Source organism: Dermochelys coriacea, chromosome 14 (genome assembly GCF_009764565.3).
Source record: "Dermochelys coriacea isolate rDerCor1 chromosome 14, rDerCor1.pri.v4, whole genome shotgun sequence".
NCBI classification, from domain to species: Eukaryota; Metazoa; Chordata; order Testudines; family Dermochelyidae; genus Dermochelys; species Dermochelys coriacea.
In genome coordinates, this window is record NC_050081.1 from 28813800 (window position 1) to 28832990 (window position 19191).

General features: G+C 44.1%; 1 protein-coding gene across 1 annotated transcript in view; it reads right to left on the reverse strand.

Annotated features, from left to right (window-relative positions):
* Nucleotides 1-4251: 4251 nt before the first annotated feature.
* Nucleotides 4252-19191, reverse strand: part of LOC119842772 (zinc finger protein 135-like) — a 50450-nt gene continuing 35510 nt past the window's right edge. Inside the window, exons 5-7 of the mRNA XM_043497471.1 lie at nucleotides 18542-18714; nucleotides 15499-15600; nucleotides 4252-10163 (exon numbers count right to left, since the gene is read on the reverse strand). Coding sequence (XP_043353406.1) covers nucleotides 9139-10163; nucleotides 15499-15600; nucleotides 18542-18714 — 1300 coding nt within the window. The 3' untranslated portion in view covers nucleotides 4252-9138. The remainder of the gene's footprint in view (nucleotides 10164-15498; nucleotides 15601-18541; nucleotides 18715-19191) is intronic.

A 19191-nucleotide genomic window follows, 5' to 3' on the forward strand; every position in this document is an offset into this window, starting at 1 on the left:
TTGCTGTCCCATCACTCCTTCAATTCTTGTCTTTCAGCCACAGAGTGCATCATAACATCACACAGAAAGTGCTCTTTAGTTCTTCTTGGCCGCTTTCTAATTCTGCCGTTCAGCCGCCAATAACAAAGAGGGAGGCTGGGCTCCAAAGGTCATATCAGTGAAGGTCAAAATGCAACATTTTACAGAAGCAGTATTGTTTGCAACACAGAGACCACTAATTTAAAACACATCCACTATTCATATACCTGTTACTAACTGGCTCACCCCATGCAAGAACACATGAGCCAAAAGACCCCTAAAATGGTGAGTAACTGCAGGGGCAGGGGAAATCAGTGTTCCAGGACCATACTGTACACTGAGCACATGGCTCTTTGGGAGAGCCAGCACTGTAGGGGGGGCATTATAATCATTCCTGTCCCCACATTTTCCACAAACTGTGTTCATTATGGAAGACAGCTCACTGCTGAGGGTGAGCAGGGAATCAAGGGAGGGTCTTCTCCAGGACTACAGCTTCCACCCTGGCTCTTATGGGGCTCGCCTGTTTGCAGCAATCGTCCAGCCCATCCCCCCCAGTGACAGCAGAGTGGTGCGGGAAAGTTACCCTTAATTGGGCAAGAAACAAAGCAGCTCTGCCAAAGAATCTGCGGCAGCAGATTGCCTAGTATCTCCATGAGAGTTTCCTGGAGATCTCTGAGGCAGATTCCCATGAAGTGAGGGAGTCAATCAACACCCTGTTCCACCGCTCAGACTAGGCATGTGGTAGTACGTGCTTCATACAGACACAAGCCTGCTTTCTGCAGCCCGCCTGCCCCCAACAACTTGCTTCAGCAATTCCCAAAATCAAAGCCAGGGGCCTCCTCTCCTGTTTACATTTTGCCAAGATCCGACAGCTGTGACTGGCTAGCCTCCTCCATAGTAGAGAAGAGCTCCTGGCTGCATGCATCTCTGACCTCTGAGTCATCCTCTGCCTCTGGGTTCCCTTCCCACTCCACATCCTCATCCAAGATTTCCTCCTCCTGGCTCAGTCCACTCTTGACTGGCACGCAAGCAAACGAAGTCTCCACATTGGCCTTTGCAGTGGAGGTGGGGTCACCACCGAGTATCGCATCCAGCTCTTTGTAGAACCAGCAGCTCGTGGGTGCAGCACCAGAGTGGCAGTTTGCCTCCCGTGCCTTGTGGTAGGCGTTCTGCAGCTCCTTCGCTTTGACCCTGCACTGCAGTGTATCTCAGTCATGGTCCTTTTCTGTCATGCATCGTGAAATCTGTCTGTAGGTATCATAATTCCTATGGCTGGAGCGCAGCTGGCACTGGACAGCTTCCTCTCCTGAAATACTGATGAGGTCCAGCAGCTCAGCATTGCTCTAAGCAGAGAATCGCCTGGTGTGTGAAGCAGGCATGGCCACCTGGAAAGATGCGCTGAGACCACTGCACGCATCACCAAGCAAACAGGAAGGGGACTTTCAAAATTCCCAAGGAATTTAAGAGGGTGGAGACCATGGTTGGTTACCTGAGGGCAGGGCAGTAGAGTTCAAACCGATGACCAGAGAGGCAAGAACAGGCATTGTGGGATACTTCCCAGAGGCCAATCACAGCGCTGTAATTGACCAGGGTGTCTACACTGGCACCGCAGCGCTGTAGCCCCAGCGCAGAAAGTTGTATGCCTCTCATTGAGGTGGGTTTTTTTGCAGCGCTGCAACTGTGCAGTTTCTGTTCATTAAGTGGCTCAGCAGTGTGTACACCTAGGGAGTTACAGTGCAGATAGCTGCTTTACTACTAAGCAGGGGCCAGGCAGCTGGAAGAGAGTCAGCCTTGGCTGGTTTGGGACTCACGGGGAGGACCAAAGCCCTGGCCCTGGGCTCCCCTCCCCGCAAGATGGACTTGGCTGAAAGTCACTGATTTCTGTGCTAACAAGTTCTGCCCTATGCTGTGTTCCTGTCAACTAATAAATCTTGTTTTACCGGCTGGCTGAGAGTCACATCTTACTGTGGAGTTGGGGTGCAGGGCCTGCTGGCTTCCCCAGGAACCCTGCCTGGGCAGACTCGCTGCAGGAAGTGCATGGTGTGAAAGGAGATGCTGAATGCTCCGAGGTCAGACCCAGGAAGATGGAAGCTTCTTGCCCTGGAGACAGTATGCTCAGAGAGAGGAGGCTCCCCAAGACTCCTGACTGGCTTCGTATGGAGTAGTTCCAGAGCATTGACCCGGTGACTCTGCGACAGGGGCATATCACCAAGGAAGTATACATGGGAATAGTGTGAGCATGTAGGGACAAAATCAGGAAAGCCAAGGCAAGGAATGAATTACAACTGGTAAGAAAAGTTAGAGACAATAAGACGAGGTTCTTCAAATATGTCAGGCAAAAAAGAAAGATCAGGGATGATGTGGGTCCACTGCTCAGTGGAGAAGGTGAGCTGGTAACAGAAGATGATAAGAAAGCAGAGCTGCTCAATGTCTACTTGCTTCAGTCTTCACACAAAAACCATGTAACTGGACAACTAGCAATGGTAATTTAGACAATAAAGGGGAAGGGCTGCAGATCGGGATAAATAAAGAACACATCAGCGATCTTCTGTCTATTTTGAATGAATTCAAATCAGCAGGGCTGGATGTTATTCACTCCAGGGTGCTGCAGGAATTAGCAGAAGAAATTTCAAAGCCACTGGCAATAATATTTGCAAACTCATGGATGACAGGAGAGGTCCAGATGACTAAAGCAGGGCTAACATGATGCCCATCTTTAAAAAGGGGAGAAAGGAGGAGCCGGAGAATTATAGACCAGTCAGCCTGACTTCGATACCTGGGAAGCTACTAGAGCAATGTATGAAACATTCTATTTGTGAATACTGGAGGATGAAGGGGTGATCACAAGCAGCCAGCCTGGATTTACCAAGAACAATTCCTGCCAAACCAGTGTGATTTTCTATTTTGACAAGGTAACCAGTTTGGTGGACAGTGGAAATGCAGTGGACATAATATACCTGGACTTTAGGGAAAGTTTCCAGGTATAAATTTACCTTTTTTGGCATAAACATCCTTCCATTCACAAACAAAAGTTATTTTTTCAATTTATCTAATGTTTTATCCCACTTTAATTCATCCTCTTGGAAGTGGCATTATTCTGTTCCACAATGAGGTTGACTAGTAAACGGTTCCTATTTTGGATTAATTATACCACTTCTGGCAGTCATCCCATTGCTATTCCATGCTGCATTGCTGCATGTCCAGATTAGCCTGTGTATTTACCTCACTGCCCTGTACTGTTCTAGGGCCATCATGACCAGCTGCTATCACCCCATTTAAATGCTTGCTCACAGCCATATGCACCTCTTTATCAGTTCTACTCATGGGAAGCTGACACAACTGGAGTCCCATGCCCATTACAGCAGATACGCACCATGTTTCTGTTTGATCCCATCTGGTGATCATGCACTGCCTTGCTCCCTAGAGAGATGAGCACACCCAGTTCCATCTGAACAAGAGTGACTGGATTGTCAGGATCTATAAGTGACTGGCAGAGCACATACAGGAGAAGGGTCACTCCTGGAATATGGCTCGGTGCTGCACCAAAGCAAAGATGCTCTGTCAGAGCTACAAAAACTCAAAAGATGCAAACAGGACCTCCAGCAATGCTCCCAATGACTGCCCTACTATGAAGATCTGGGCTGGACTTTTGAAATGAGGCCACCACTGAATGCCAGCATGGGACTCTGGGCACTTTGGAGTCAACCCCACAAGAAAATTAGGTGACCCCAGATACTGACTAGGAGAAGTTTTTCTTAAAGAGCCAGTACATCTTTGGCATGCCTGAGCCAGAGATCCAGGGGCTAGACAGCCCCCAAAATCCAGAAGGAGACCCATCATGAGACTGTTGTGGAGGGGAGCTCTACTAGACAGTGTTATGTGCTGTTGTCAAGGTTCCTTCCCCACTCTGAACTCTAGGGTACAGATGTGGGGACCTGCATGAAAACCTCCTAAGCTTACTTTTACCAGCTTAGGTTAAAACTTCCCCAAGGTAGAAACAATTTTACCCTTTGCCCTTGGACTTCCACTGCCACCACCAAACGTTTGATTGGGTTTACTGGGAAAGCATTGTTTGGAAACATCTTTCCCCCAAAAATCCTCACCAAAACCTTGCACCCCCCTGCCTGGGGAAGGCTTGATAAAAATCCTCACCAATTTGCATAGGTGACCACAGACCCAAACCCTTGGATCTTAACAACAACAACAAAAAAAAACATTCAATTTCTTATAAGAAGAATTTTAATAGAAGAAACAGTAAAAAGAATCACCTCTGTAAAATCAGGATGGTAAATACCTTACAGGGTAATTAGATTCAAAACACAGAGAATCCCTCTGGGCAAAACCTTAAGTTATAAAAAAGACACAAAGACAGGAATATACATTCTATTCAGCACAGCTTATTTTCTCAGCCATTTAAAGAAATCATAATCTAACGCATATCTAGCTAGATTACTTACAAAATTCTAAGACTCCATTCCTATCCTGTCCCCGGCAAAAGCATCACACAGACAGACAGACAGACCCTTTGTTTCGCCCTCTCTCCAGCTTTGAAAGTATCTTGTCTCCTCATTGGTCATTGTGGTCAGGTGCCAGCGAGGTTATCCTAGCTTCTTAACCCTTTACAGGTGAAAGGGTTTTTCCTCTGGCCAGGAGGGATTTTAAAGGTGTTTACCCTTCCCTTAGTATTTATGACAGCTGTATTTCAGTACAACTATATAGGGGGATTTAAACAACTTTGTTCCAGGTACTGGCTGGACAGATGAGAGTTATGACTTTCTCTCTCTCTCTCTGACTGCTCTGCCTTCCCCTACCCTCCATCTTGAGTGTTAAAAAAATGGCACCCATGCCAGAGACTTTAAACTCTAAAGGATTTATTTCCCTGAACTATCAAACCCCTCAACCAGTGGCCAAACATGCCATACCCTCAGTCTGCTTTCCCATTATGCTTAATGCTCACCCTTCCTCCCAGACCCCTGCAGTCCTCCCTCCATCTTCAATGATGATGATGGCACTGTGATGGTTGAAAAAATGTAACATGTTGCAGGGTGGGATCTGAGTTACTACAGAAAATTCTTTCCTGGGTATCTGGATGGTGAATCTTGCCCATATGCTCAGGGTTTAGCTGATCGCCATATTTGGGGTCGGGAAAGAATTTTCCTCCAGGGCAGATTGGAAGAGGCCCTGGAGGTTTTTCATCTTCCTCTGTAGCATGGGGCACAGGTCACTTGCTGGAGGATTCTCTGCTCCTTGAAGTCTGTAAACCACGATTTAAGGACTTCAATAGCTCAGACATAGGTGACAGGTTTTTCGCAGGAGTGTGTGGGTGAGATTCTGTGGTCTGCGTTGTGCATGAGGTCGGGCTAGATGATCATAATGGTCCCTTCTGACCTTAGTATCTATGAATCTATGTTTATTGTAGCAGAAGATACATAAAGAGAAAAAGCAATAGAGAAATCATGTGGCTCACAGAGTGACCAGTGCCCTGAGCTTTTAGCTACCTTTCCTTTTTCAAACTCATATTGTATATGAGGATAATGGCACAATTAATTAGATGGAATTATGAATTAATTGCTTCTCATCTAACTAGCTCAGGAAAACCAGGAACTAATGTGCTTAATCTGCAGCAAGGGCGATTTAGGTTAGATATTAGGGAAAACTTTCTAAACATAAAGGTAGTTGAACTCTGAAATAGGCTTCCAAGGGAGGTGGTGGAATCCTCATTGCTGGAGGTTTTTAAGAACAGGTTGTGCAAATTCTTATCAGGTATGATTTACTGTCTCAGTGCAGGAGGCTATACTTGATGACTTCTTCAGTTCCCTTCCAGTCCTACTTTTTTATGATTCTATGAATGGAGTAGTGTTATAAAACTGAATATAAAATTCAAACAGCTATGAGAATTAATCAGAATGGTATTCCATTAAATATTCATAAACCACATTAAGAGGTTGTTTGCCCTAGTAACTAAAAATTATCATAATTTAAAAGTTAAACTTAAAGCAATAGTATCAGATAACTCAGTATAAACTTAGTAAAGCAAATAAATTACAACAATTATACTTCAACTTGATATTCAAACTTTTAAACTAACTCTGAATAAAACTAGATAGGTTGGGTAGGAGAATATACCTGAAAGTATTGTCAATGTAACAAAAACAAGCAAAACTGTTGCTACTACTTTTACTTCTGTCTCAAAAATGGTAGTATTTTGAGGATAAGTGAGATTTTTAAGGCGAAGTCAGAGTCATATGATTACTACAGCTTGAAATTCAGCAGAGTTTAGACAAACATCTTTAGCTGGAAATGACTACAATTACATAGAAAAGCGGGGGTACAAGAATCACCCAATGTGATTATTATACAACAGTGGAGAGCAGAGAGGATTAGTTTTGATTTAGTGGAGTTAATAGGCAATTTTACAAGTGTGAAAGTTCAGAAAGCAGTTTGATTAACCATGGTATTCAAATTACAGCTAATCAAGCAGGCTGAGGGAGTGTTCTTAGAGTTAACAAGCAGCTAGCAGGAAGATCCTGGTGATTGAATTAATTGGCAGAAAAGAGAGATTATTAAACATAATTCTGTATACCAATGAGTAAACACTGTAGTGTTCAAGTGTAGAAAGAGAATTACCACAAAGTACCCTACTTATGGTATTTTAAATACACAAAGATAAACTAGTTAAGCTACCACCCCAAGGATGAAAGGAGGCTAGTGTAGGGTATAAGGTATTAACACATTTGATAACTCTTGTAGTTAAAAACACACCACACAATTAAAATTAGAATAAAAGTATTCTAGAGGTTAGAACATAAATATTGTGTAAAGATGCTGAAGTTGGAAGATAGCTTTTCTCAATCTCACATGTTATAAGTTATAAGGGAGAGAGATCTAAGGCCTGATCTACTTTATGAAATTAGGTTGCTATGACTACATCACTCATTGGTCTGAAAAATCCCTCCCCTCTCAGCTACACATTTAAACTGATCTAACCCCCCGGTGTAGAAAGTGCTAGGTTGATGGGTGAAATCTCCCATTGATCTGGCTACCGCCTCTCCATGGCTACCTATGCCATCAGGAGAAACTCTCCCATCAATGGAGGCAGTGTTTTCACTGAAGCACTACAATATTTTTCATAGTTGGGTGGAAGTTGTTAGCCTTATATGACTGGCATTTTCCAAGTAAGAGTTCCTACTGTCCCAAGAGTCTGGATTTATGGAATAAATCTGAACTCCAACGGATTCAGTTTTCTAAGGAAACAATAATTATGCTCTGAAAGAACAATTCTGACTTCATTCAAAGTCCATAAATTCCCTATGGAATTTTAACAACAAGCATGGATTCCCTAAATCCTTCTGCACTTTTTACCAGGTGGAATTTCTCACCCTGTCTTCTGTTGTTCAGTGTGAAGTCTCCTTCATGGTGGGACATAGGATTCTGTCTTCAAAGAAATGTAAAGAAGAAGGGAACTGGACACACAGTCACCCACCTTATGGGGTGGTTGCCCTAACCACAATGCTGCAGAGTCATTCCAACTCTCTCTCTCTCTAGCCAAAGGACTCTTAGTATTTATATAAGGTGGAATTGTTTCATAAGGAGATACTGAGGGATCTATCAGAATATCTCACAGTTTCATGGCCAGGGCACTCACATGAGAGGTGACAGATACCTGCTCAATTACCTTTGTTTCATCAGATGGAGGGGGGACTTGAAATGGGGGAGGTCTCCCACATCCTGGACAAGTGCCCTAATGATGGGGTTAAACGTTACGAGTGAGATCCTCCTTTCCCACACCAGCTGTTTTGTGTGGAGGTAGGCAGCCTCTGAACATACCTACTGGCTTGGATGCCATCAGCAAAGGAGTGTCTAACTTCCCCACTTCATGAATCAGAAGCAGAGATAGGTGCCTATCTCCATGAAATGGGCAGGGCTTAGGACATACCCTTCTCACTGGCATCTTCTACTGAGTAGCTTAGGCAGCTCCCCACCTAGTGCAAAGGCTTTTGTGAATCACATTCTAAGATGCATTCTCTTCCCCTTCATTGTATAGGGAGCCTGGATATCTAACTCGGACTTTGTGGATCCCAGGGTTGTTCCTGTGAACAACCTAAAAGTTAGGCATTGTAATGATCTGAGTGTCACAATGCATAAATCCCATGTTGGATTTGGGCCTAAAACACTATCAAGAATAAATGAGAAGTCATAGCATATAACATAAACATTGTTCTACATGTATAACAACTGAATGGAGCATGATCAGTGTTCAGAGCTTCTCAAGAAGTTACAATCTAATCCCATCCTAGCCTCTTGCTCTGTACAACTCTGTCCCAAAAGAGTTATTTCATTTTCTGTTTTAGTAACTACACATTGCATATGCTCACTGCATGGCTACTCCAGCCTAGCCTGACCCTCTGAAATTCATAGGAATTGGCAAAGGTCATCCCTAACCAGGGCATTTCTATGATGTGTGTCCTGTGTGGAATTTCTTATGAGGTTTAGGCTCTGCCAGAAGCATTTCCCACAGTCGGGCCACTTATAGGGTCTCTCTTGCCTGTGGGTTCTCTGATGTGCTAGAAGATGTGAGCTCAGCTTTTCCCACACTCCCTGCATTTGTAGGGTTTCTCTCCCATGTAGATTCTCTGCCATTGACTAAGAGTTGAGCTTCAGCTGAATATTTTCCTTCGGTCAGAGAAGATATAGGGCTTCTCTCCTGTGTGGATAGCATGATGTGTAATAAGGGATACGCTCTAACTGAAGATTTTTCTTGAAGATTTTTCCCACAGTCCATACACTTGTATGGTCTCTCCCCACTGTGAATTCTCTGTTGTGTAGTAGGGGCTGAGTCATTCTGAAACTTTTCCCACACTTGGGACATTGAAAGAGTTTCTTCCCCATGAGATTCTTTGGTGAATAATAAGATTTGATCTCTTTAAAGCTTTTCCTGCACTCGGGGCATTGATAGGGTCTCTCTTTTGTATGGGTTCTCTGATGGGATAGAAGTTGTGAGCTTTGACTGAAGCTTTTCCCATACTCACTGCATTTGCAGTGTCTCCCCCATGCTGATTCTCTGGTGATTAGTGAAATCTGCACTCTGAAGCTTTTCCCACAGTTGGGGTAGTTATATCATTACTTTCCTGTGTGGATTCTCTGATGTTTAATAAGGGATGAGTTGTGACTGAAGCGTTTCCCGCAGCTGGAGCAATTATAGGGTTTCTCTCCTGTGTGGATTCTCTGATGTCTAATAAGGTGTGAGCTCTGACTGAAGCTTTTCCCGCACTGGAGGCATTCATAAGGTCTCTCTCCCGTGTGGGTTCTCTGATGTGATAGCAGGTGTGAGCTCACACTGAAGCTTTTCCCACACTCATTGCATTTGTAGGGTTTCTCTCCTGTGTGGATTCTCTGGTGAGTAATAAGAGTTGAGCTCCTACTGAAGTTTTTCCCACACACAGGGCACTCATAGGGTCTCTCTCCCGTGTGGGTTCTTTGATGTGATAGAAGCTGTGAACTTTGACTGAAACTCCTCCTGCACTTGGAGCATTCATAGGGTCTCTCTCCTGTGTGGGTTCTCTGATGTGACAGAAGGTGAGAGCTCACACTGAATCTTTTCCCGCACTCACTGCATTTGTAGGGTTTCTCTCCCGTGTGGATTCTATGATGTTGAATAAGGGTTGAACTGCAGTTGAAGCTTTTCCCACAGTCAGGGCAATTATAGGGCTTCTCTCCTGTGTGAATTGTATGATGTGTAATTAGGGCTGAACTCTGTCTGAAGCTTTTCCCACAGTGCAGACACTTATAAGGTCTCTCTCCTGTGTGGATTCTCTGGTGAATAATAAGGACTGATTTCCAAGGGAAGCTTTTCCCACAATCACCACAAGTGTAGGGTCTCTCTATAGTGGGATTTCTCTGTTCAACAGTTTCTTTGATTTTCTTGACCCACCTGCTTCTGTGACTAGATTTAGCCCATCTCTCCCTGGAGTGGTTTTCTTGCTGCCTCTCTGGCCTGTGCTGGCTCTCACAGATGTCTGGCTCCTCAGGACTCTGGGAAACGTCTTTTTCAGCTCTTCCGGATACTAACCAATGTAGATCCACTTGCTCAGGACCTTCTTGCTGAGGATTCTCTTCTTCATTCTCACTCATCATGCCATCACCTTCTGAAATAAAGAGAGAATCCAAACAGGAGGCAGTCTCAGTGCTGGGGGGAAGGGAACAACAGTAAGGGGAACAGGAAAGGGGATCAAAACCAAATAATTACTAGGGAGATTAAAATAGCAGCAGCTGAATCCTACTAACCCCCTGTGATCCTAAGAGCAACTCAATGCCAGAAGGCCAGGGGCTTCCTGTAGCAGTGAGTTTCAGCTGGCCTGGCCATCTCAGTGGACAACAACTCACTATTGTTATACAGGTTTCAGAGTAGCAGCCGTGTTAGTCTGTATTCACAAAAAGAAAAGGAGTACTTGTGGCACCTTAGAGACTAACAAATTTATTTCAGCATAAGCTTTCGTAGCTCACAAAAGCTTATGCTCAAATAAATTTGTTAGTCTCTAAAGTGCCACAAGTATTCCTTTTATTATTATTATACAGCAACTCCTCACTTAACGTTATCCTGATTAATGTTATTTCATTGTTACGTCGCTGATCTATTAGAGAACATGCTCATTTAAAGTTGTGTGATGCTTCCTTTTAACATTGTTTGGCAGCTGCCTGCTTTGTCCACTGCTTGCAGGAAGAGCAGCCTGTTGCAGCGAGCTGGGGGGGGGGCTTGGAACTGCTCCCAGGAGCCTCTTGCTTGCTGTGCAAGGGGTGGGGGGAAGAGGGGTGCTGATGTCAGGGTGTCCCCCTCCCCCCGCTCCTGTACCCCATCTCCACAGAGTGGGGAGCGGAAGGGGCACAAGACAAGGCTCAGGATGGAGGGAGCTTGCTGGCAGCAACTTCTGTGTCAACTTGCTGATCTACTTAAAAAGGCAGTGTACTTAGAGTGGAGTCAGCATACTTAAAGGAGCAATACACATTTCTCTCTCTCTCTCTCTCTCTCTCTCACACACACACACACACACACACGGTGTGTGTCTCTGTCTCATCCACACATTCGCCCCCCAGTACTTTGGAAAGTGGAGGGAGTGGTGTGCTCCAGTGGGATAGGGTGGGTTCATCATCACTTTCAGTTTCCACAGGGAATGTTTGCAGCCACTGCCATGTGTCTATTATGTCTCCTCCCTCCATTCGTGCTGCCTTGTAGAGCGTGAGGCTACATTAACAATGTGTTAACCCTTAACGGCTCAGCCGAGTGCGAGTTCATCATTTAGCAGCAGGGCATTCCCTGGGATAGGTCCGTCCTTAGATTTATGGGGCCCTGTGCAATATTATTAAACTGGTGCCCCTATGCTCGATGGCAGCCTGGGCTCGTAGCCCGGAGTGGGGGGGTGGGGACGAGTCAGCAAAGGATACTGAGCCGCCCGGTCCACCTCATGGCAGCAGAGAGCCACAGTTCCCCGCAGAGACCCCCGTACCCTCTCCCTCACGCAGAATGTGCAGCGCTGGTGCATTCAGTTCTGTGAATACGGTCCCTTCCTAAGGAGATTGCAGCATGTGTTGGGAGTGCAGGAGCTGACCTGCTCTTACCTGCTGTCAGGGGCAGTGGGTGAAGCTGCTGCTTGGGGACGCTAGCTCCCCAGCCCACCTCTTCTGCCTGTGGCCCCGTGCATACTCCAGCCCTACTCTACCCCAGGCCATGCCCCCACTCCGTCCAGGCGGCACCCTCTCTCCACTATCTCCCTCCTCTCTTCCCTCCCCTTCCCTGCTCACCCCCTTCCAGCCAAATCCCTGAACCCAAATGTAGCAAATGACATTTGAAAAAAACTCTCTTTTGCAATTTCTTTCTAAAGAAAATGGAACACGTTTTCCACTGCAAGCCAGATGGTGAAGACTCGACATGCAGAAGGCATCTAATTAAAAGCACTAAATCTGAGAATAAAAAGTGTTAGTCACAGGTTTTTTGATATACCCTGAAGTTTGTCAGAGATTTATTTGCAAAAACTTTGTAATAAGGGCAAGTCAGCTGTCCTGCTGAATACAACATTAAATATTATGGAATTCATGATGCAGCTCTTCTCTGTTTCAATTTTCTTAATCAGTATTTCTAAGCTGATTTTATATTTTAAATGTACTCTTAAGCCTTCATAAAGTAATTATTCCAGATTACTACATATTTAACTCACTGAAACAAAGACATTATTTTAAATTAATCAGTCACAAAGGTTTAGTGTGTTCATAACAATGTTCATTGCTTTTAGAAAAAGGGAACACTAATTTACTTTGTGTGATCTCCATAACAATAGACATGTTTATGAAATTTCGCCAACTTTAAAAAATATGTTTCCAAAGATTTTAGGCATAACAAAGGATTTTATATCTTACTAAGATACTTATTTTGCTGGAGGGTCTCTTAAAACTAGTTCATCAAATAGTCAGAAGTAAAGAAAGGGAAACTTGTTTGTCCAGCCATCTGGAAGGAAAGGGGTGTTGTCCCTTTAAGGGCTCTCTTCAACGGGGGCGGGGGGGAGGAGAGTGGGGGTGTGAAGGGAGAAAGCAATGGACAGAAAGGACAGGAAGGCTTTGGAAGCAAGTTTTTTGCACTATAGTAATTAAAATTAAAATGTGTATTTTAAATAAGGGTGGTCTTTTGAAGGATTTATTTAAAAAACAATGTGTCTGAAGATCCAAGAATTTATGGCTAAAGATGAATACTCAGATTGTGCATCTAAAAATCTATGCAAGGATTTTTTAGAGATGTGATTTTATAATCTTCAGCAACACACTAATGAAATATGTGTGAAGCAAATTTTTAACTAAGGTCCTGTAGACTAACATATTCTGAGTAAATATTGCAGTAATGCACAACTGTTTTTGTCAGTAAATTCAGAAATTGACAGTATATACCTGGAGGTTGGCAAATGCCTATTAAATGGCTTCATTACCACTTGAATGGCTTTTTGAACAGTTTCAATGAACAGTTTCATTGAACAGTTTCAGTGTTGTGCTAAAAAGAAAAGGAGTACTTGTGGCACCTTAGAGACTAACAAATTTATTAGAGCATAAGCTTTCGTGAGCTACAGCTCACTTCATCAGATGCATTATTTTAAATGCAGTAATGCATCCGATGAAGTGAGCTGTAGCTCACGAAAGCTTATGCTCTAATAAATTTGTTAGTCTCTAAGGTGCCACAAGTACTCCTTTTCTTTTTGCGAATACAGACTAACACGGCTGCTACTCTGAAGAGTGTTGTGCTAATAGGTCTGGCAGGCTGGAAGGCTTTTTCACTTTTAAGTTAACAGATCCCCTCTGGAGGAAGACTCATCAGGCTGCAGCAGCTAGCTGTGGTGGGTGCCTGCAGGAAGGGTCAGAACAGGGATAGGAAAAAGCGGGAGGGTGTACACTAAGACCCAAGGGTGCCCCAAATTTTTGGGTGCCCTATGCAACCGCGTATGCTGTGTATGCCTAAGGACGGCCCTGCCCTGGGAAATATCCCACCCTCTTCCACCCTCTGACTCGACCATCTCAACCAAGTTTCACAATCATCATTGCTGTGTACAGTATTAAATTGTTTGTTTAAATTTATATTGTAAATATATACAAAATGTCTTTTATCTTGCAAAAAACATTTCCTTGGAACCTAGCCCCCCCCATTTACATTAATTCTTATGGGGAAATTGGATTCACTTAATATCGTTTCGCTTAAAGTCGCATTTTTCAGGACCATAAGTACAATGTTAAGCGAGGAGTTACTGTAATCTATATCTAAAAGGTGTCATGTAATTTGGCACTGGAAAATTAACAACTCGCTGATCATTAATATTCTTGTTTGATGTATGTACCACGAAGGACATGCTAGATATGCACTGGAAATATATGACTAAAATATGTTTAATCTGAGCATGTAGAGGGAGTTGATGAACAGGTTTTCTCCACACAAAGAGGCCAGCACTTCAAACCAGTTATGGCCAAATTCAGTGAGCTATTCATTTGAATTGGAGGTTGCAGGAAGATAATTTGCATTCTAAAAATTACAAGCTAGGGATGGAGAGAAGACAGCATGGCATCCAGACCCAACAGGGAAAGGAACTTTGTCTTGGGCTTAATTTTCAAGGAATTTTGTAGGTTTACTGGACTAGAAAAAGAAAAGGTATATAATCCCATAGTTATCCATTCCTGTGCAGATACGAGAAGCCGGTGCTCTTATATATCTGGGAAAAGTGGATCCTTCAACAAAGGAGGCTGAAGTCTCTGGGAACTGAATATAGGTTAGAAACCTGCTTAGATAAAAATTGTAAACTGAAGTTAAAGTTTAGTCTTAGTTTGTTTGTTTGTAACAATTTCTATCTTTATCCCTTGTACTTGAACTAACTTCAATCCTATCTCTTTAATCAAATAAACTTTTTTTACTTTTTATCTAAACCAGCTCAGTGTTTGGATTGAGATAGGAGGGTTTGTCAAACACCAGTACTTGTGGCACCTTAGAGACTAACAAATTTATTTGAGCATAAGCTTTTGTGAGCTACAGCTCACTTCATCGGATGCATTCGGTGGAAAATACAGTGGGGAGATTTATATACACACACAGAGAACATGAAACAATGTGTTTTATCATACACACTGTAAGTAGAGTGATTACTTAAGATGACATTCTTGTTAACTGCTGGAAATGGCCCACCTTGCTTGTCACCATGAAAGGTTTTCCTCCTTCCCCGCCCCCTGCTGGTGATGGCTCATCTTAAGTGATCACTCTCCTTACAGTGTGTACGATAAAACCCATTGTTTCATGTTCTCTGTGTGTGTATATAAATCTCCCCACTGTATTTTCCACCGAATGCATCTGATGAAGTGAGCTGTAGCTCACGAAAGCACATGCTCAGATAAATTTGTTAGTCTCTAAGGTGCCACAAGTACTCCGTTTCTTTTTGTGAATACAGACTAACACAGCTGCTACTCTGAAATCAAACACCAGTGAAATTAATGAGCTGCAGTGTATTGCCTCTTTAAAGGAGCAACAAACAACTTCTGTGTGCATTCCAGGAGCAGTCTGGGCACTGCAAGGAGACAGTTTTCAGGAAATTCAGAACTGGAAGGGTGTTGGTTTCACTTTGCAAACAATAACTAGGCAGCGGAAGCCAGGCTGTGACCTACAGGATTGTCTGCTGGCTGTTGGTGTCTGGGCTATGAGCCACAGTAGCAGAGCATTTAAGGCATCATAGCTGTAGGACAGGCAGTGACATAAGTCCTTAATGGTCTGGGTCGAACCCCAAAATGTCACAGCCTCCCAAACCCTTCCCCAGAGGAAAGAGAGGAGGGGATGCATCCTTCCTCCACATCCTCTGAATATAGAGGAAGGTAGGGGCTGAAGGGTCAGACAGGCTTGATGAAAATTCAGATGTGATGTCTGCCAACAGGATGCAATAATTGATCTCTTATTCAGTTTAGCTGAATCCTCACCTATGTGGACATTCCTCAGGCTCTCCCCTTCCTTGTAGCCCTGGAGATCAGGGACCCATGGCTCCTCTCCTCGTTCCAGCCGGGAGATCATGTCAGGTTTTGCTTGGGGAGCAAGGAAACAAGTGCTGATCATGTTTATTAAAATGAAATTGTTATTCCTTCCAAACTGAGGATCTGAATAGCCCACCCAGATAGGCTCCTTCCTCTCTCCTCCCACCCTATAGAGACTGGGCTATAAATCATAAAAGATCGCATGACACACTGCTCTGGAGCAACAGCTCATCCATTCTACCTAAGGAATGGCCCTGCCTTATTCCTGTGGGGAGCTGAGGAGAATTGCTACACTTTGAAGGTATTTGGGATACAACTAAAGTCTTAATCACTGCCAATTCCCCCCCACCATCACACAACTCATATCCCTTCACAAAACAAGCCACAATTGGAAGATGTTACATAGACTGTGAACTTTTTGAGGTAGGGGCTGTCTTTCACTATGTGTCCATATACCACCTGGCTCAGAAAGGCTCTGATCCCTGACTGGGGCTTCTAGGTGCTTCCCCAATGCAAGTTGTTCAGAAATAAACAGAGGAAACACCACCCATGGCCTGGAAAGAAGATCAATAGACACCTGCCCCCAGTGAGGGGCAGAGAGCAAAGAACCTCCTCTCATGAGTCATGATAGACTAGGACTAGGGCAGATCCACATGGTGGTCACTCAGCCCTTCCTCATCACCCATGAGACCTGCTCTGCCCCCATAGCTGCCCTTCTGGCAGACATCAAAGGACTGGTGCTGGATCTCATCCTCTCAACCTGTTCCATACACCACAGACCCAGAGAAACCAGCTCTGGAGGTGGAGTAGCCATGCTCATCCCACCTGGCCTGAAACTGCAGAATCATAGAAATGTAGGGCTGGAAGGAAACTTGAGAAGTAATTAAGTCCAGTCCTCTGAACTCATGGCAGGACCAAGTATACCTAGACCATCCCTGACAGGTGTTTGTCCAACATGTTCTTAAAACCCTACAACGATGGGGATTCCATTAGCCTCCATTAGTAACCTGTTCCAGTGCTTAACTCTCCGTATAGTTAGAAAATGTTTTCCTGATATCTGACCTAAATCTCCCTTGCTGCAGATTAAGCCCATTATTTCTTATCCTACCTTCAATGGACATGGAGAACAATGGATCCTCATCCTCGTTACACAGCTCTTATCATATTTGAAGACTGTTATCAGGTCCTCCCTCAGTCTTCTTTTTTCCAACACTAGACACATCCATTTTTTTTAAACCTGACTTCACAAGTCATGTTCTCTAAACCTTTTATCATTTTCAATGCTCTGCTCTGGATTTACTCCAATTTGTCCACATCTTTCTTAAATTGTGGTGCCCAAAACTAGTTAACACAGTACTCTAGTGTCATCAGTGCTGAGTTGAGTGGGACAATTACCTCCAGTGTTTTACATGCAAGAGTCCTGTTAATACACCCCAGAATGGCGTTAGCCTTTTTTTTCAACTGCATCACATTGTTGATTCACATTCAATTTGTGATTCACTATCATGCCAAGATTATTTTCTCAGTACTATTCCCTAGCCAGTTATTTCTCATTGTGTATTAGTACTTTTCACTTGTCTTTACTAAATTTAATCTTGCTCATTTCAGGTAATTTCTGCAATCTGTCAAGACTGTTTTGGATTCTAATCCTGTCCTTGCAACCCCTCCCAGCTTAGTGTCTTCCACAAATTTTATTAGCATACTTGCCACTTGACTCCATCAGGTCATTAATGAAAATATTGACTAGTACTGGACCCAGGACAGATCACTATGAACCCCCACAAAATATGTCTTCCTCATTTAACAGCAATCTGTAGGTAACTATTATTTGAGTAAAGTTTTTCAACTAGTTGTGCACCTGCTTTATAGCAATTCCATCTAGACCACATTTCCATAGTTTGCTTATGAGAGTGTAATGTGGGACTGTGGTGGAGAAGACAGATCTCCTTTCTTTGATTCCAGAACCCAACCACTGGAACACCCTTCCTAGGCACCAGACATTCACATAGTAAGACACAGTCCCTGTTCCAAAGTCTAAAATGACAAGATAGACAGTGGATTTTTATCTCCATTTTACACAGGGGGAACTGAAGACCAGAGAGAATAAATATAGGACTGTTAAAAGGGCCCAGGCATCCAAGTCAACAGGGTTGGATGTGTAACTCCGTGGGTCGCTTTGAAAGCCACAGTCTGAGTGATTTACAAGAGCTCAGACAGGGAGGCTATAGCAGAGTCTGGAACTTAATCCAGGTCCCAGTGTAGTGTCTGAAACACAAGAGCAGCTCTCCTCACTTTTTCTACTCTGGTGACATACCCCCCAAACACTTCCAGATCATAAAGCACTTCACAAACCCTCACTCAGCCCCACAACCCAGCCCTTCTCACTCTGAGAAACCAGCACTTCACAGAGACCAACCACAGCCAGCAAGAGACACCAGGAACAACATCCTCCTTCCAGGGATTCAGCACATTGGCACGAGTGGTAGCCCATGAGGCATGAACAGCAGCACTCTGACACTCGTCCATGCCCTTTATGATTGGTAGAAGAGTCAGGAACATCTGGGACCTCCCACCAACACAGCTGGCTGAGGCAGAACATGGGCAAGATGAAGGTGAAGGGCGTTTGAAAATGTGGCCACTGGGGATTTAGGCAGAGCTGAGACATGAGAAACTTGGCCATCTCTGAGATGGCAGATGGGTCAGAGGCCCCAGAGGATGTGACTAGCCTTGGGAACGGTCAGTAGAGAGTGACTTTGTCTCACTTGAAAACATTGGTTAAGGGAAGAGCATCATCATTATGGCCCTGAATCTCCTGTCCTATGATAGGGGATGAGGAGGGGACAGTCACTCACACACAGGATTTGGGTACTATAGGAGCTGATTCCCCTGTAATCCGGGAGACCAATGAAGAACCCTGCACAGAAGTCAACCCAGATACTTCAGAGACACTTCCCCAACAGCTTATCTTACCCAAGAAGACAGGAATCCTTACCCAGCGAGGTCACAGTCTCATAATTCTCCTGCATGACGTCCCTGTACAGGGCTCTCTCACCCAGGTCCAGCAAAGCCCACTCTTTCTTTGTGAAATACACAGCCACATCCTCAAAGGTTACCAGCTCCACTCCAGCCATTTCCTTTCCCCGTCTCTCAAGGGAATGAGACAACCTGAAGCAAAATGTGGATGTTATTCTGCAGCCTCTCTGGGTTAGAAGGGTGACTGGGGATGTTTTGGAAGGGGATTTCGTCCGTTTCACACTCCTGTTCCCCAAGGTTCTTTCCCCGCACGCAGATGTTCTGGACTCTGTGAGTCTGAGGAAATGTTTTTAATAGCTTTATTCAAACAATAGCATTTTAAATCCATATTCACTTTTCTCAAAAAGTGGCCAGAGTTTCAAAAATGCTGAGCCTGCAACACTGAGGTTCAGGTCTGAGTGCCCAGAGCTACTGAAATCAATCCACTTACTCTGGTGCCTGAATATGGATTTAGATGACTAAATTTAGGCTCTTGTTTAAATACAAGATCCTGACCACCCATCACTTTATTATAGCATGGACCCAGCCCCCTCCCACCAAGACTAACCCCCCAGACTTCCCCAGAGACTAGAGATTACGTGAATTCAAGGGGACCAGAAAGATATGTTA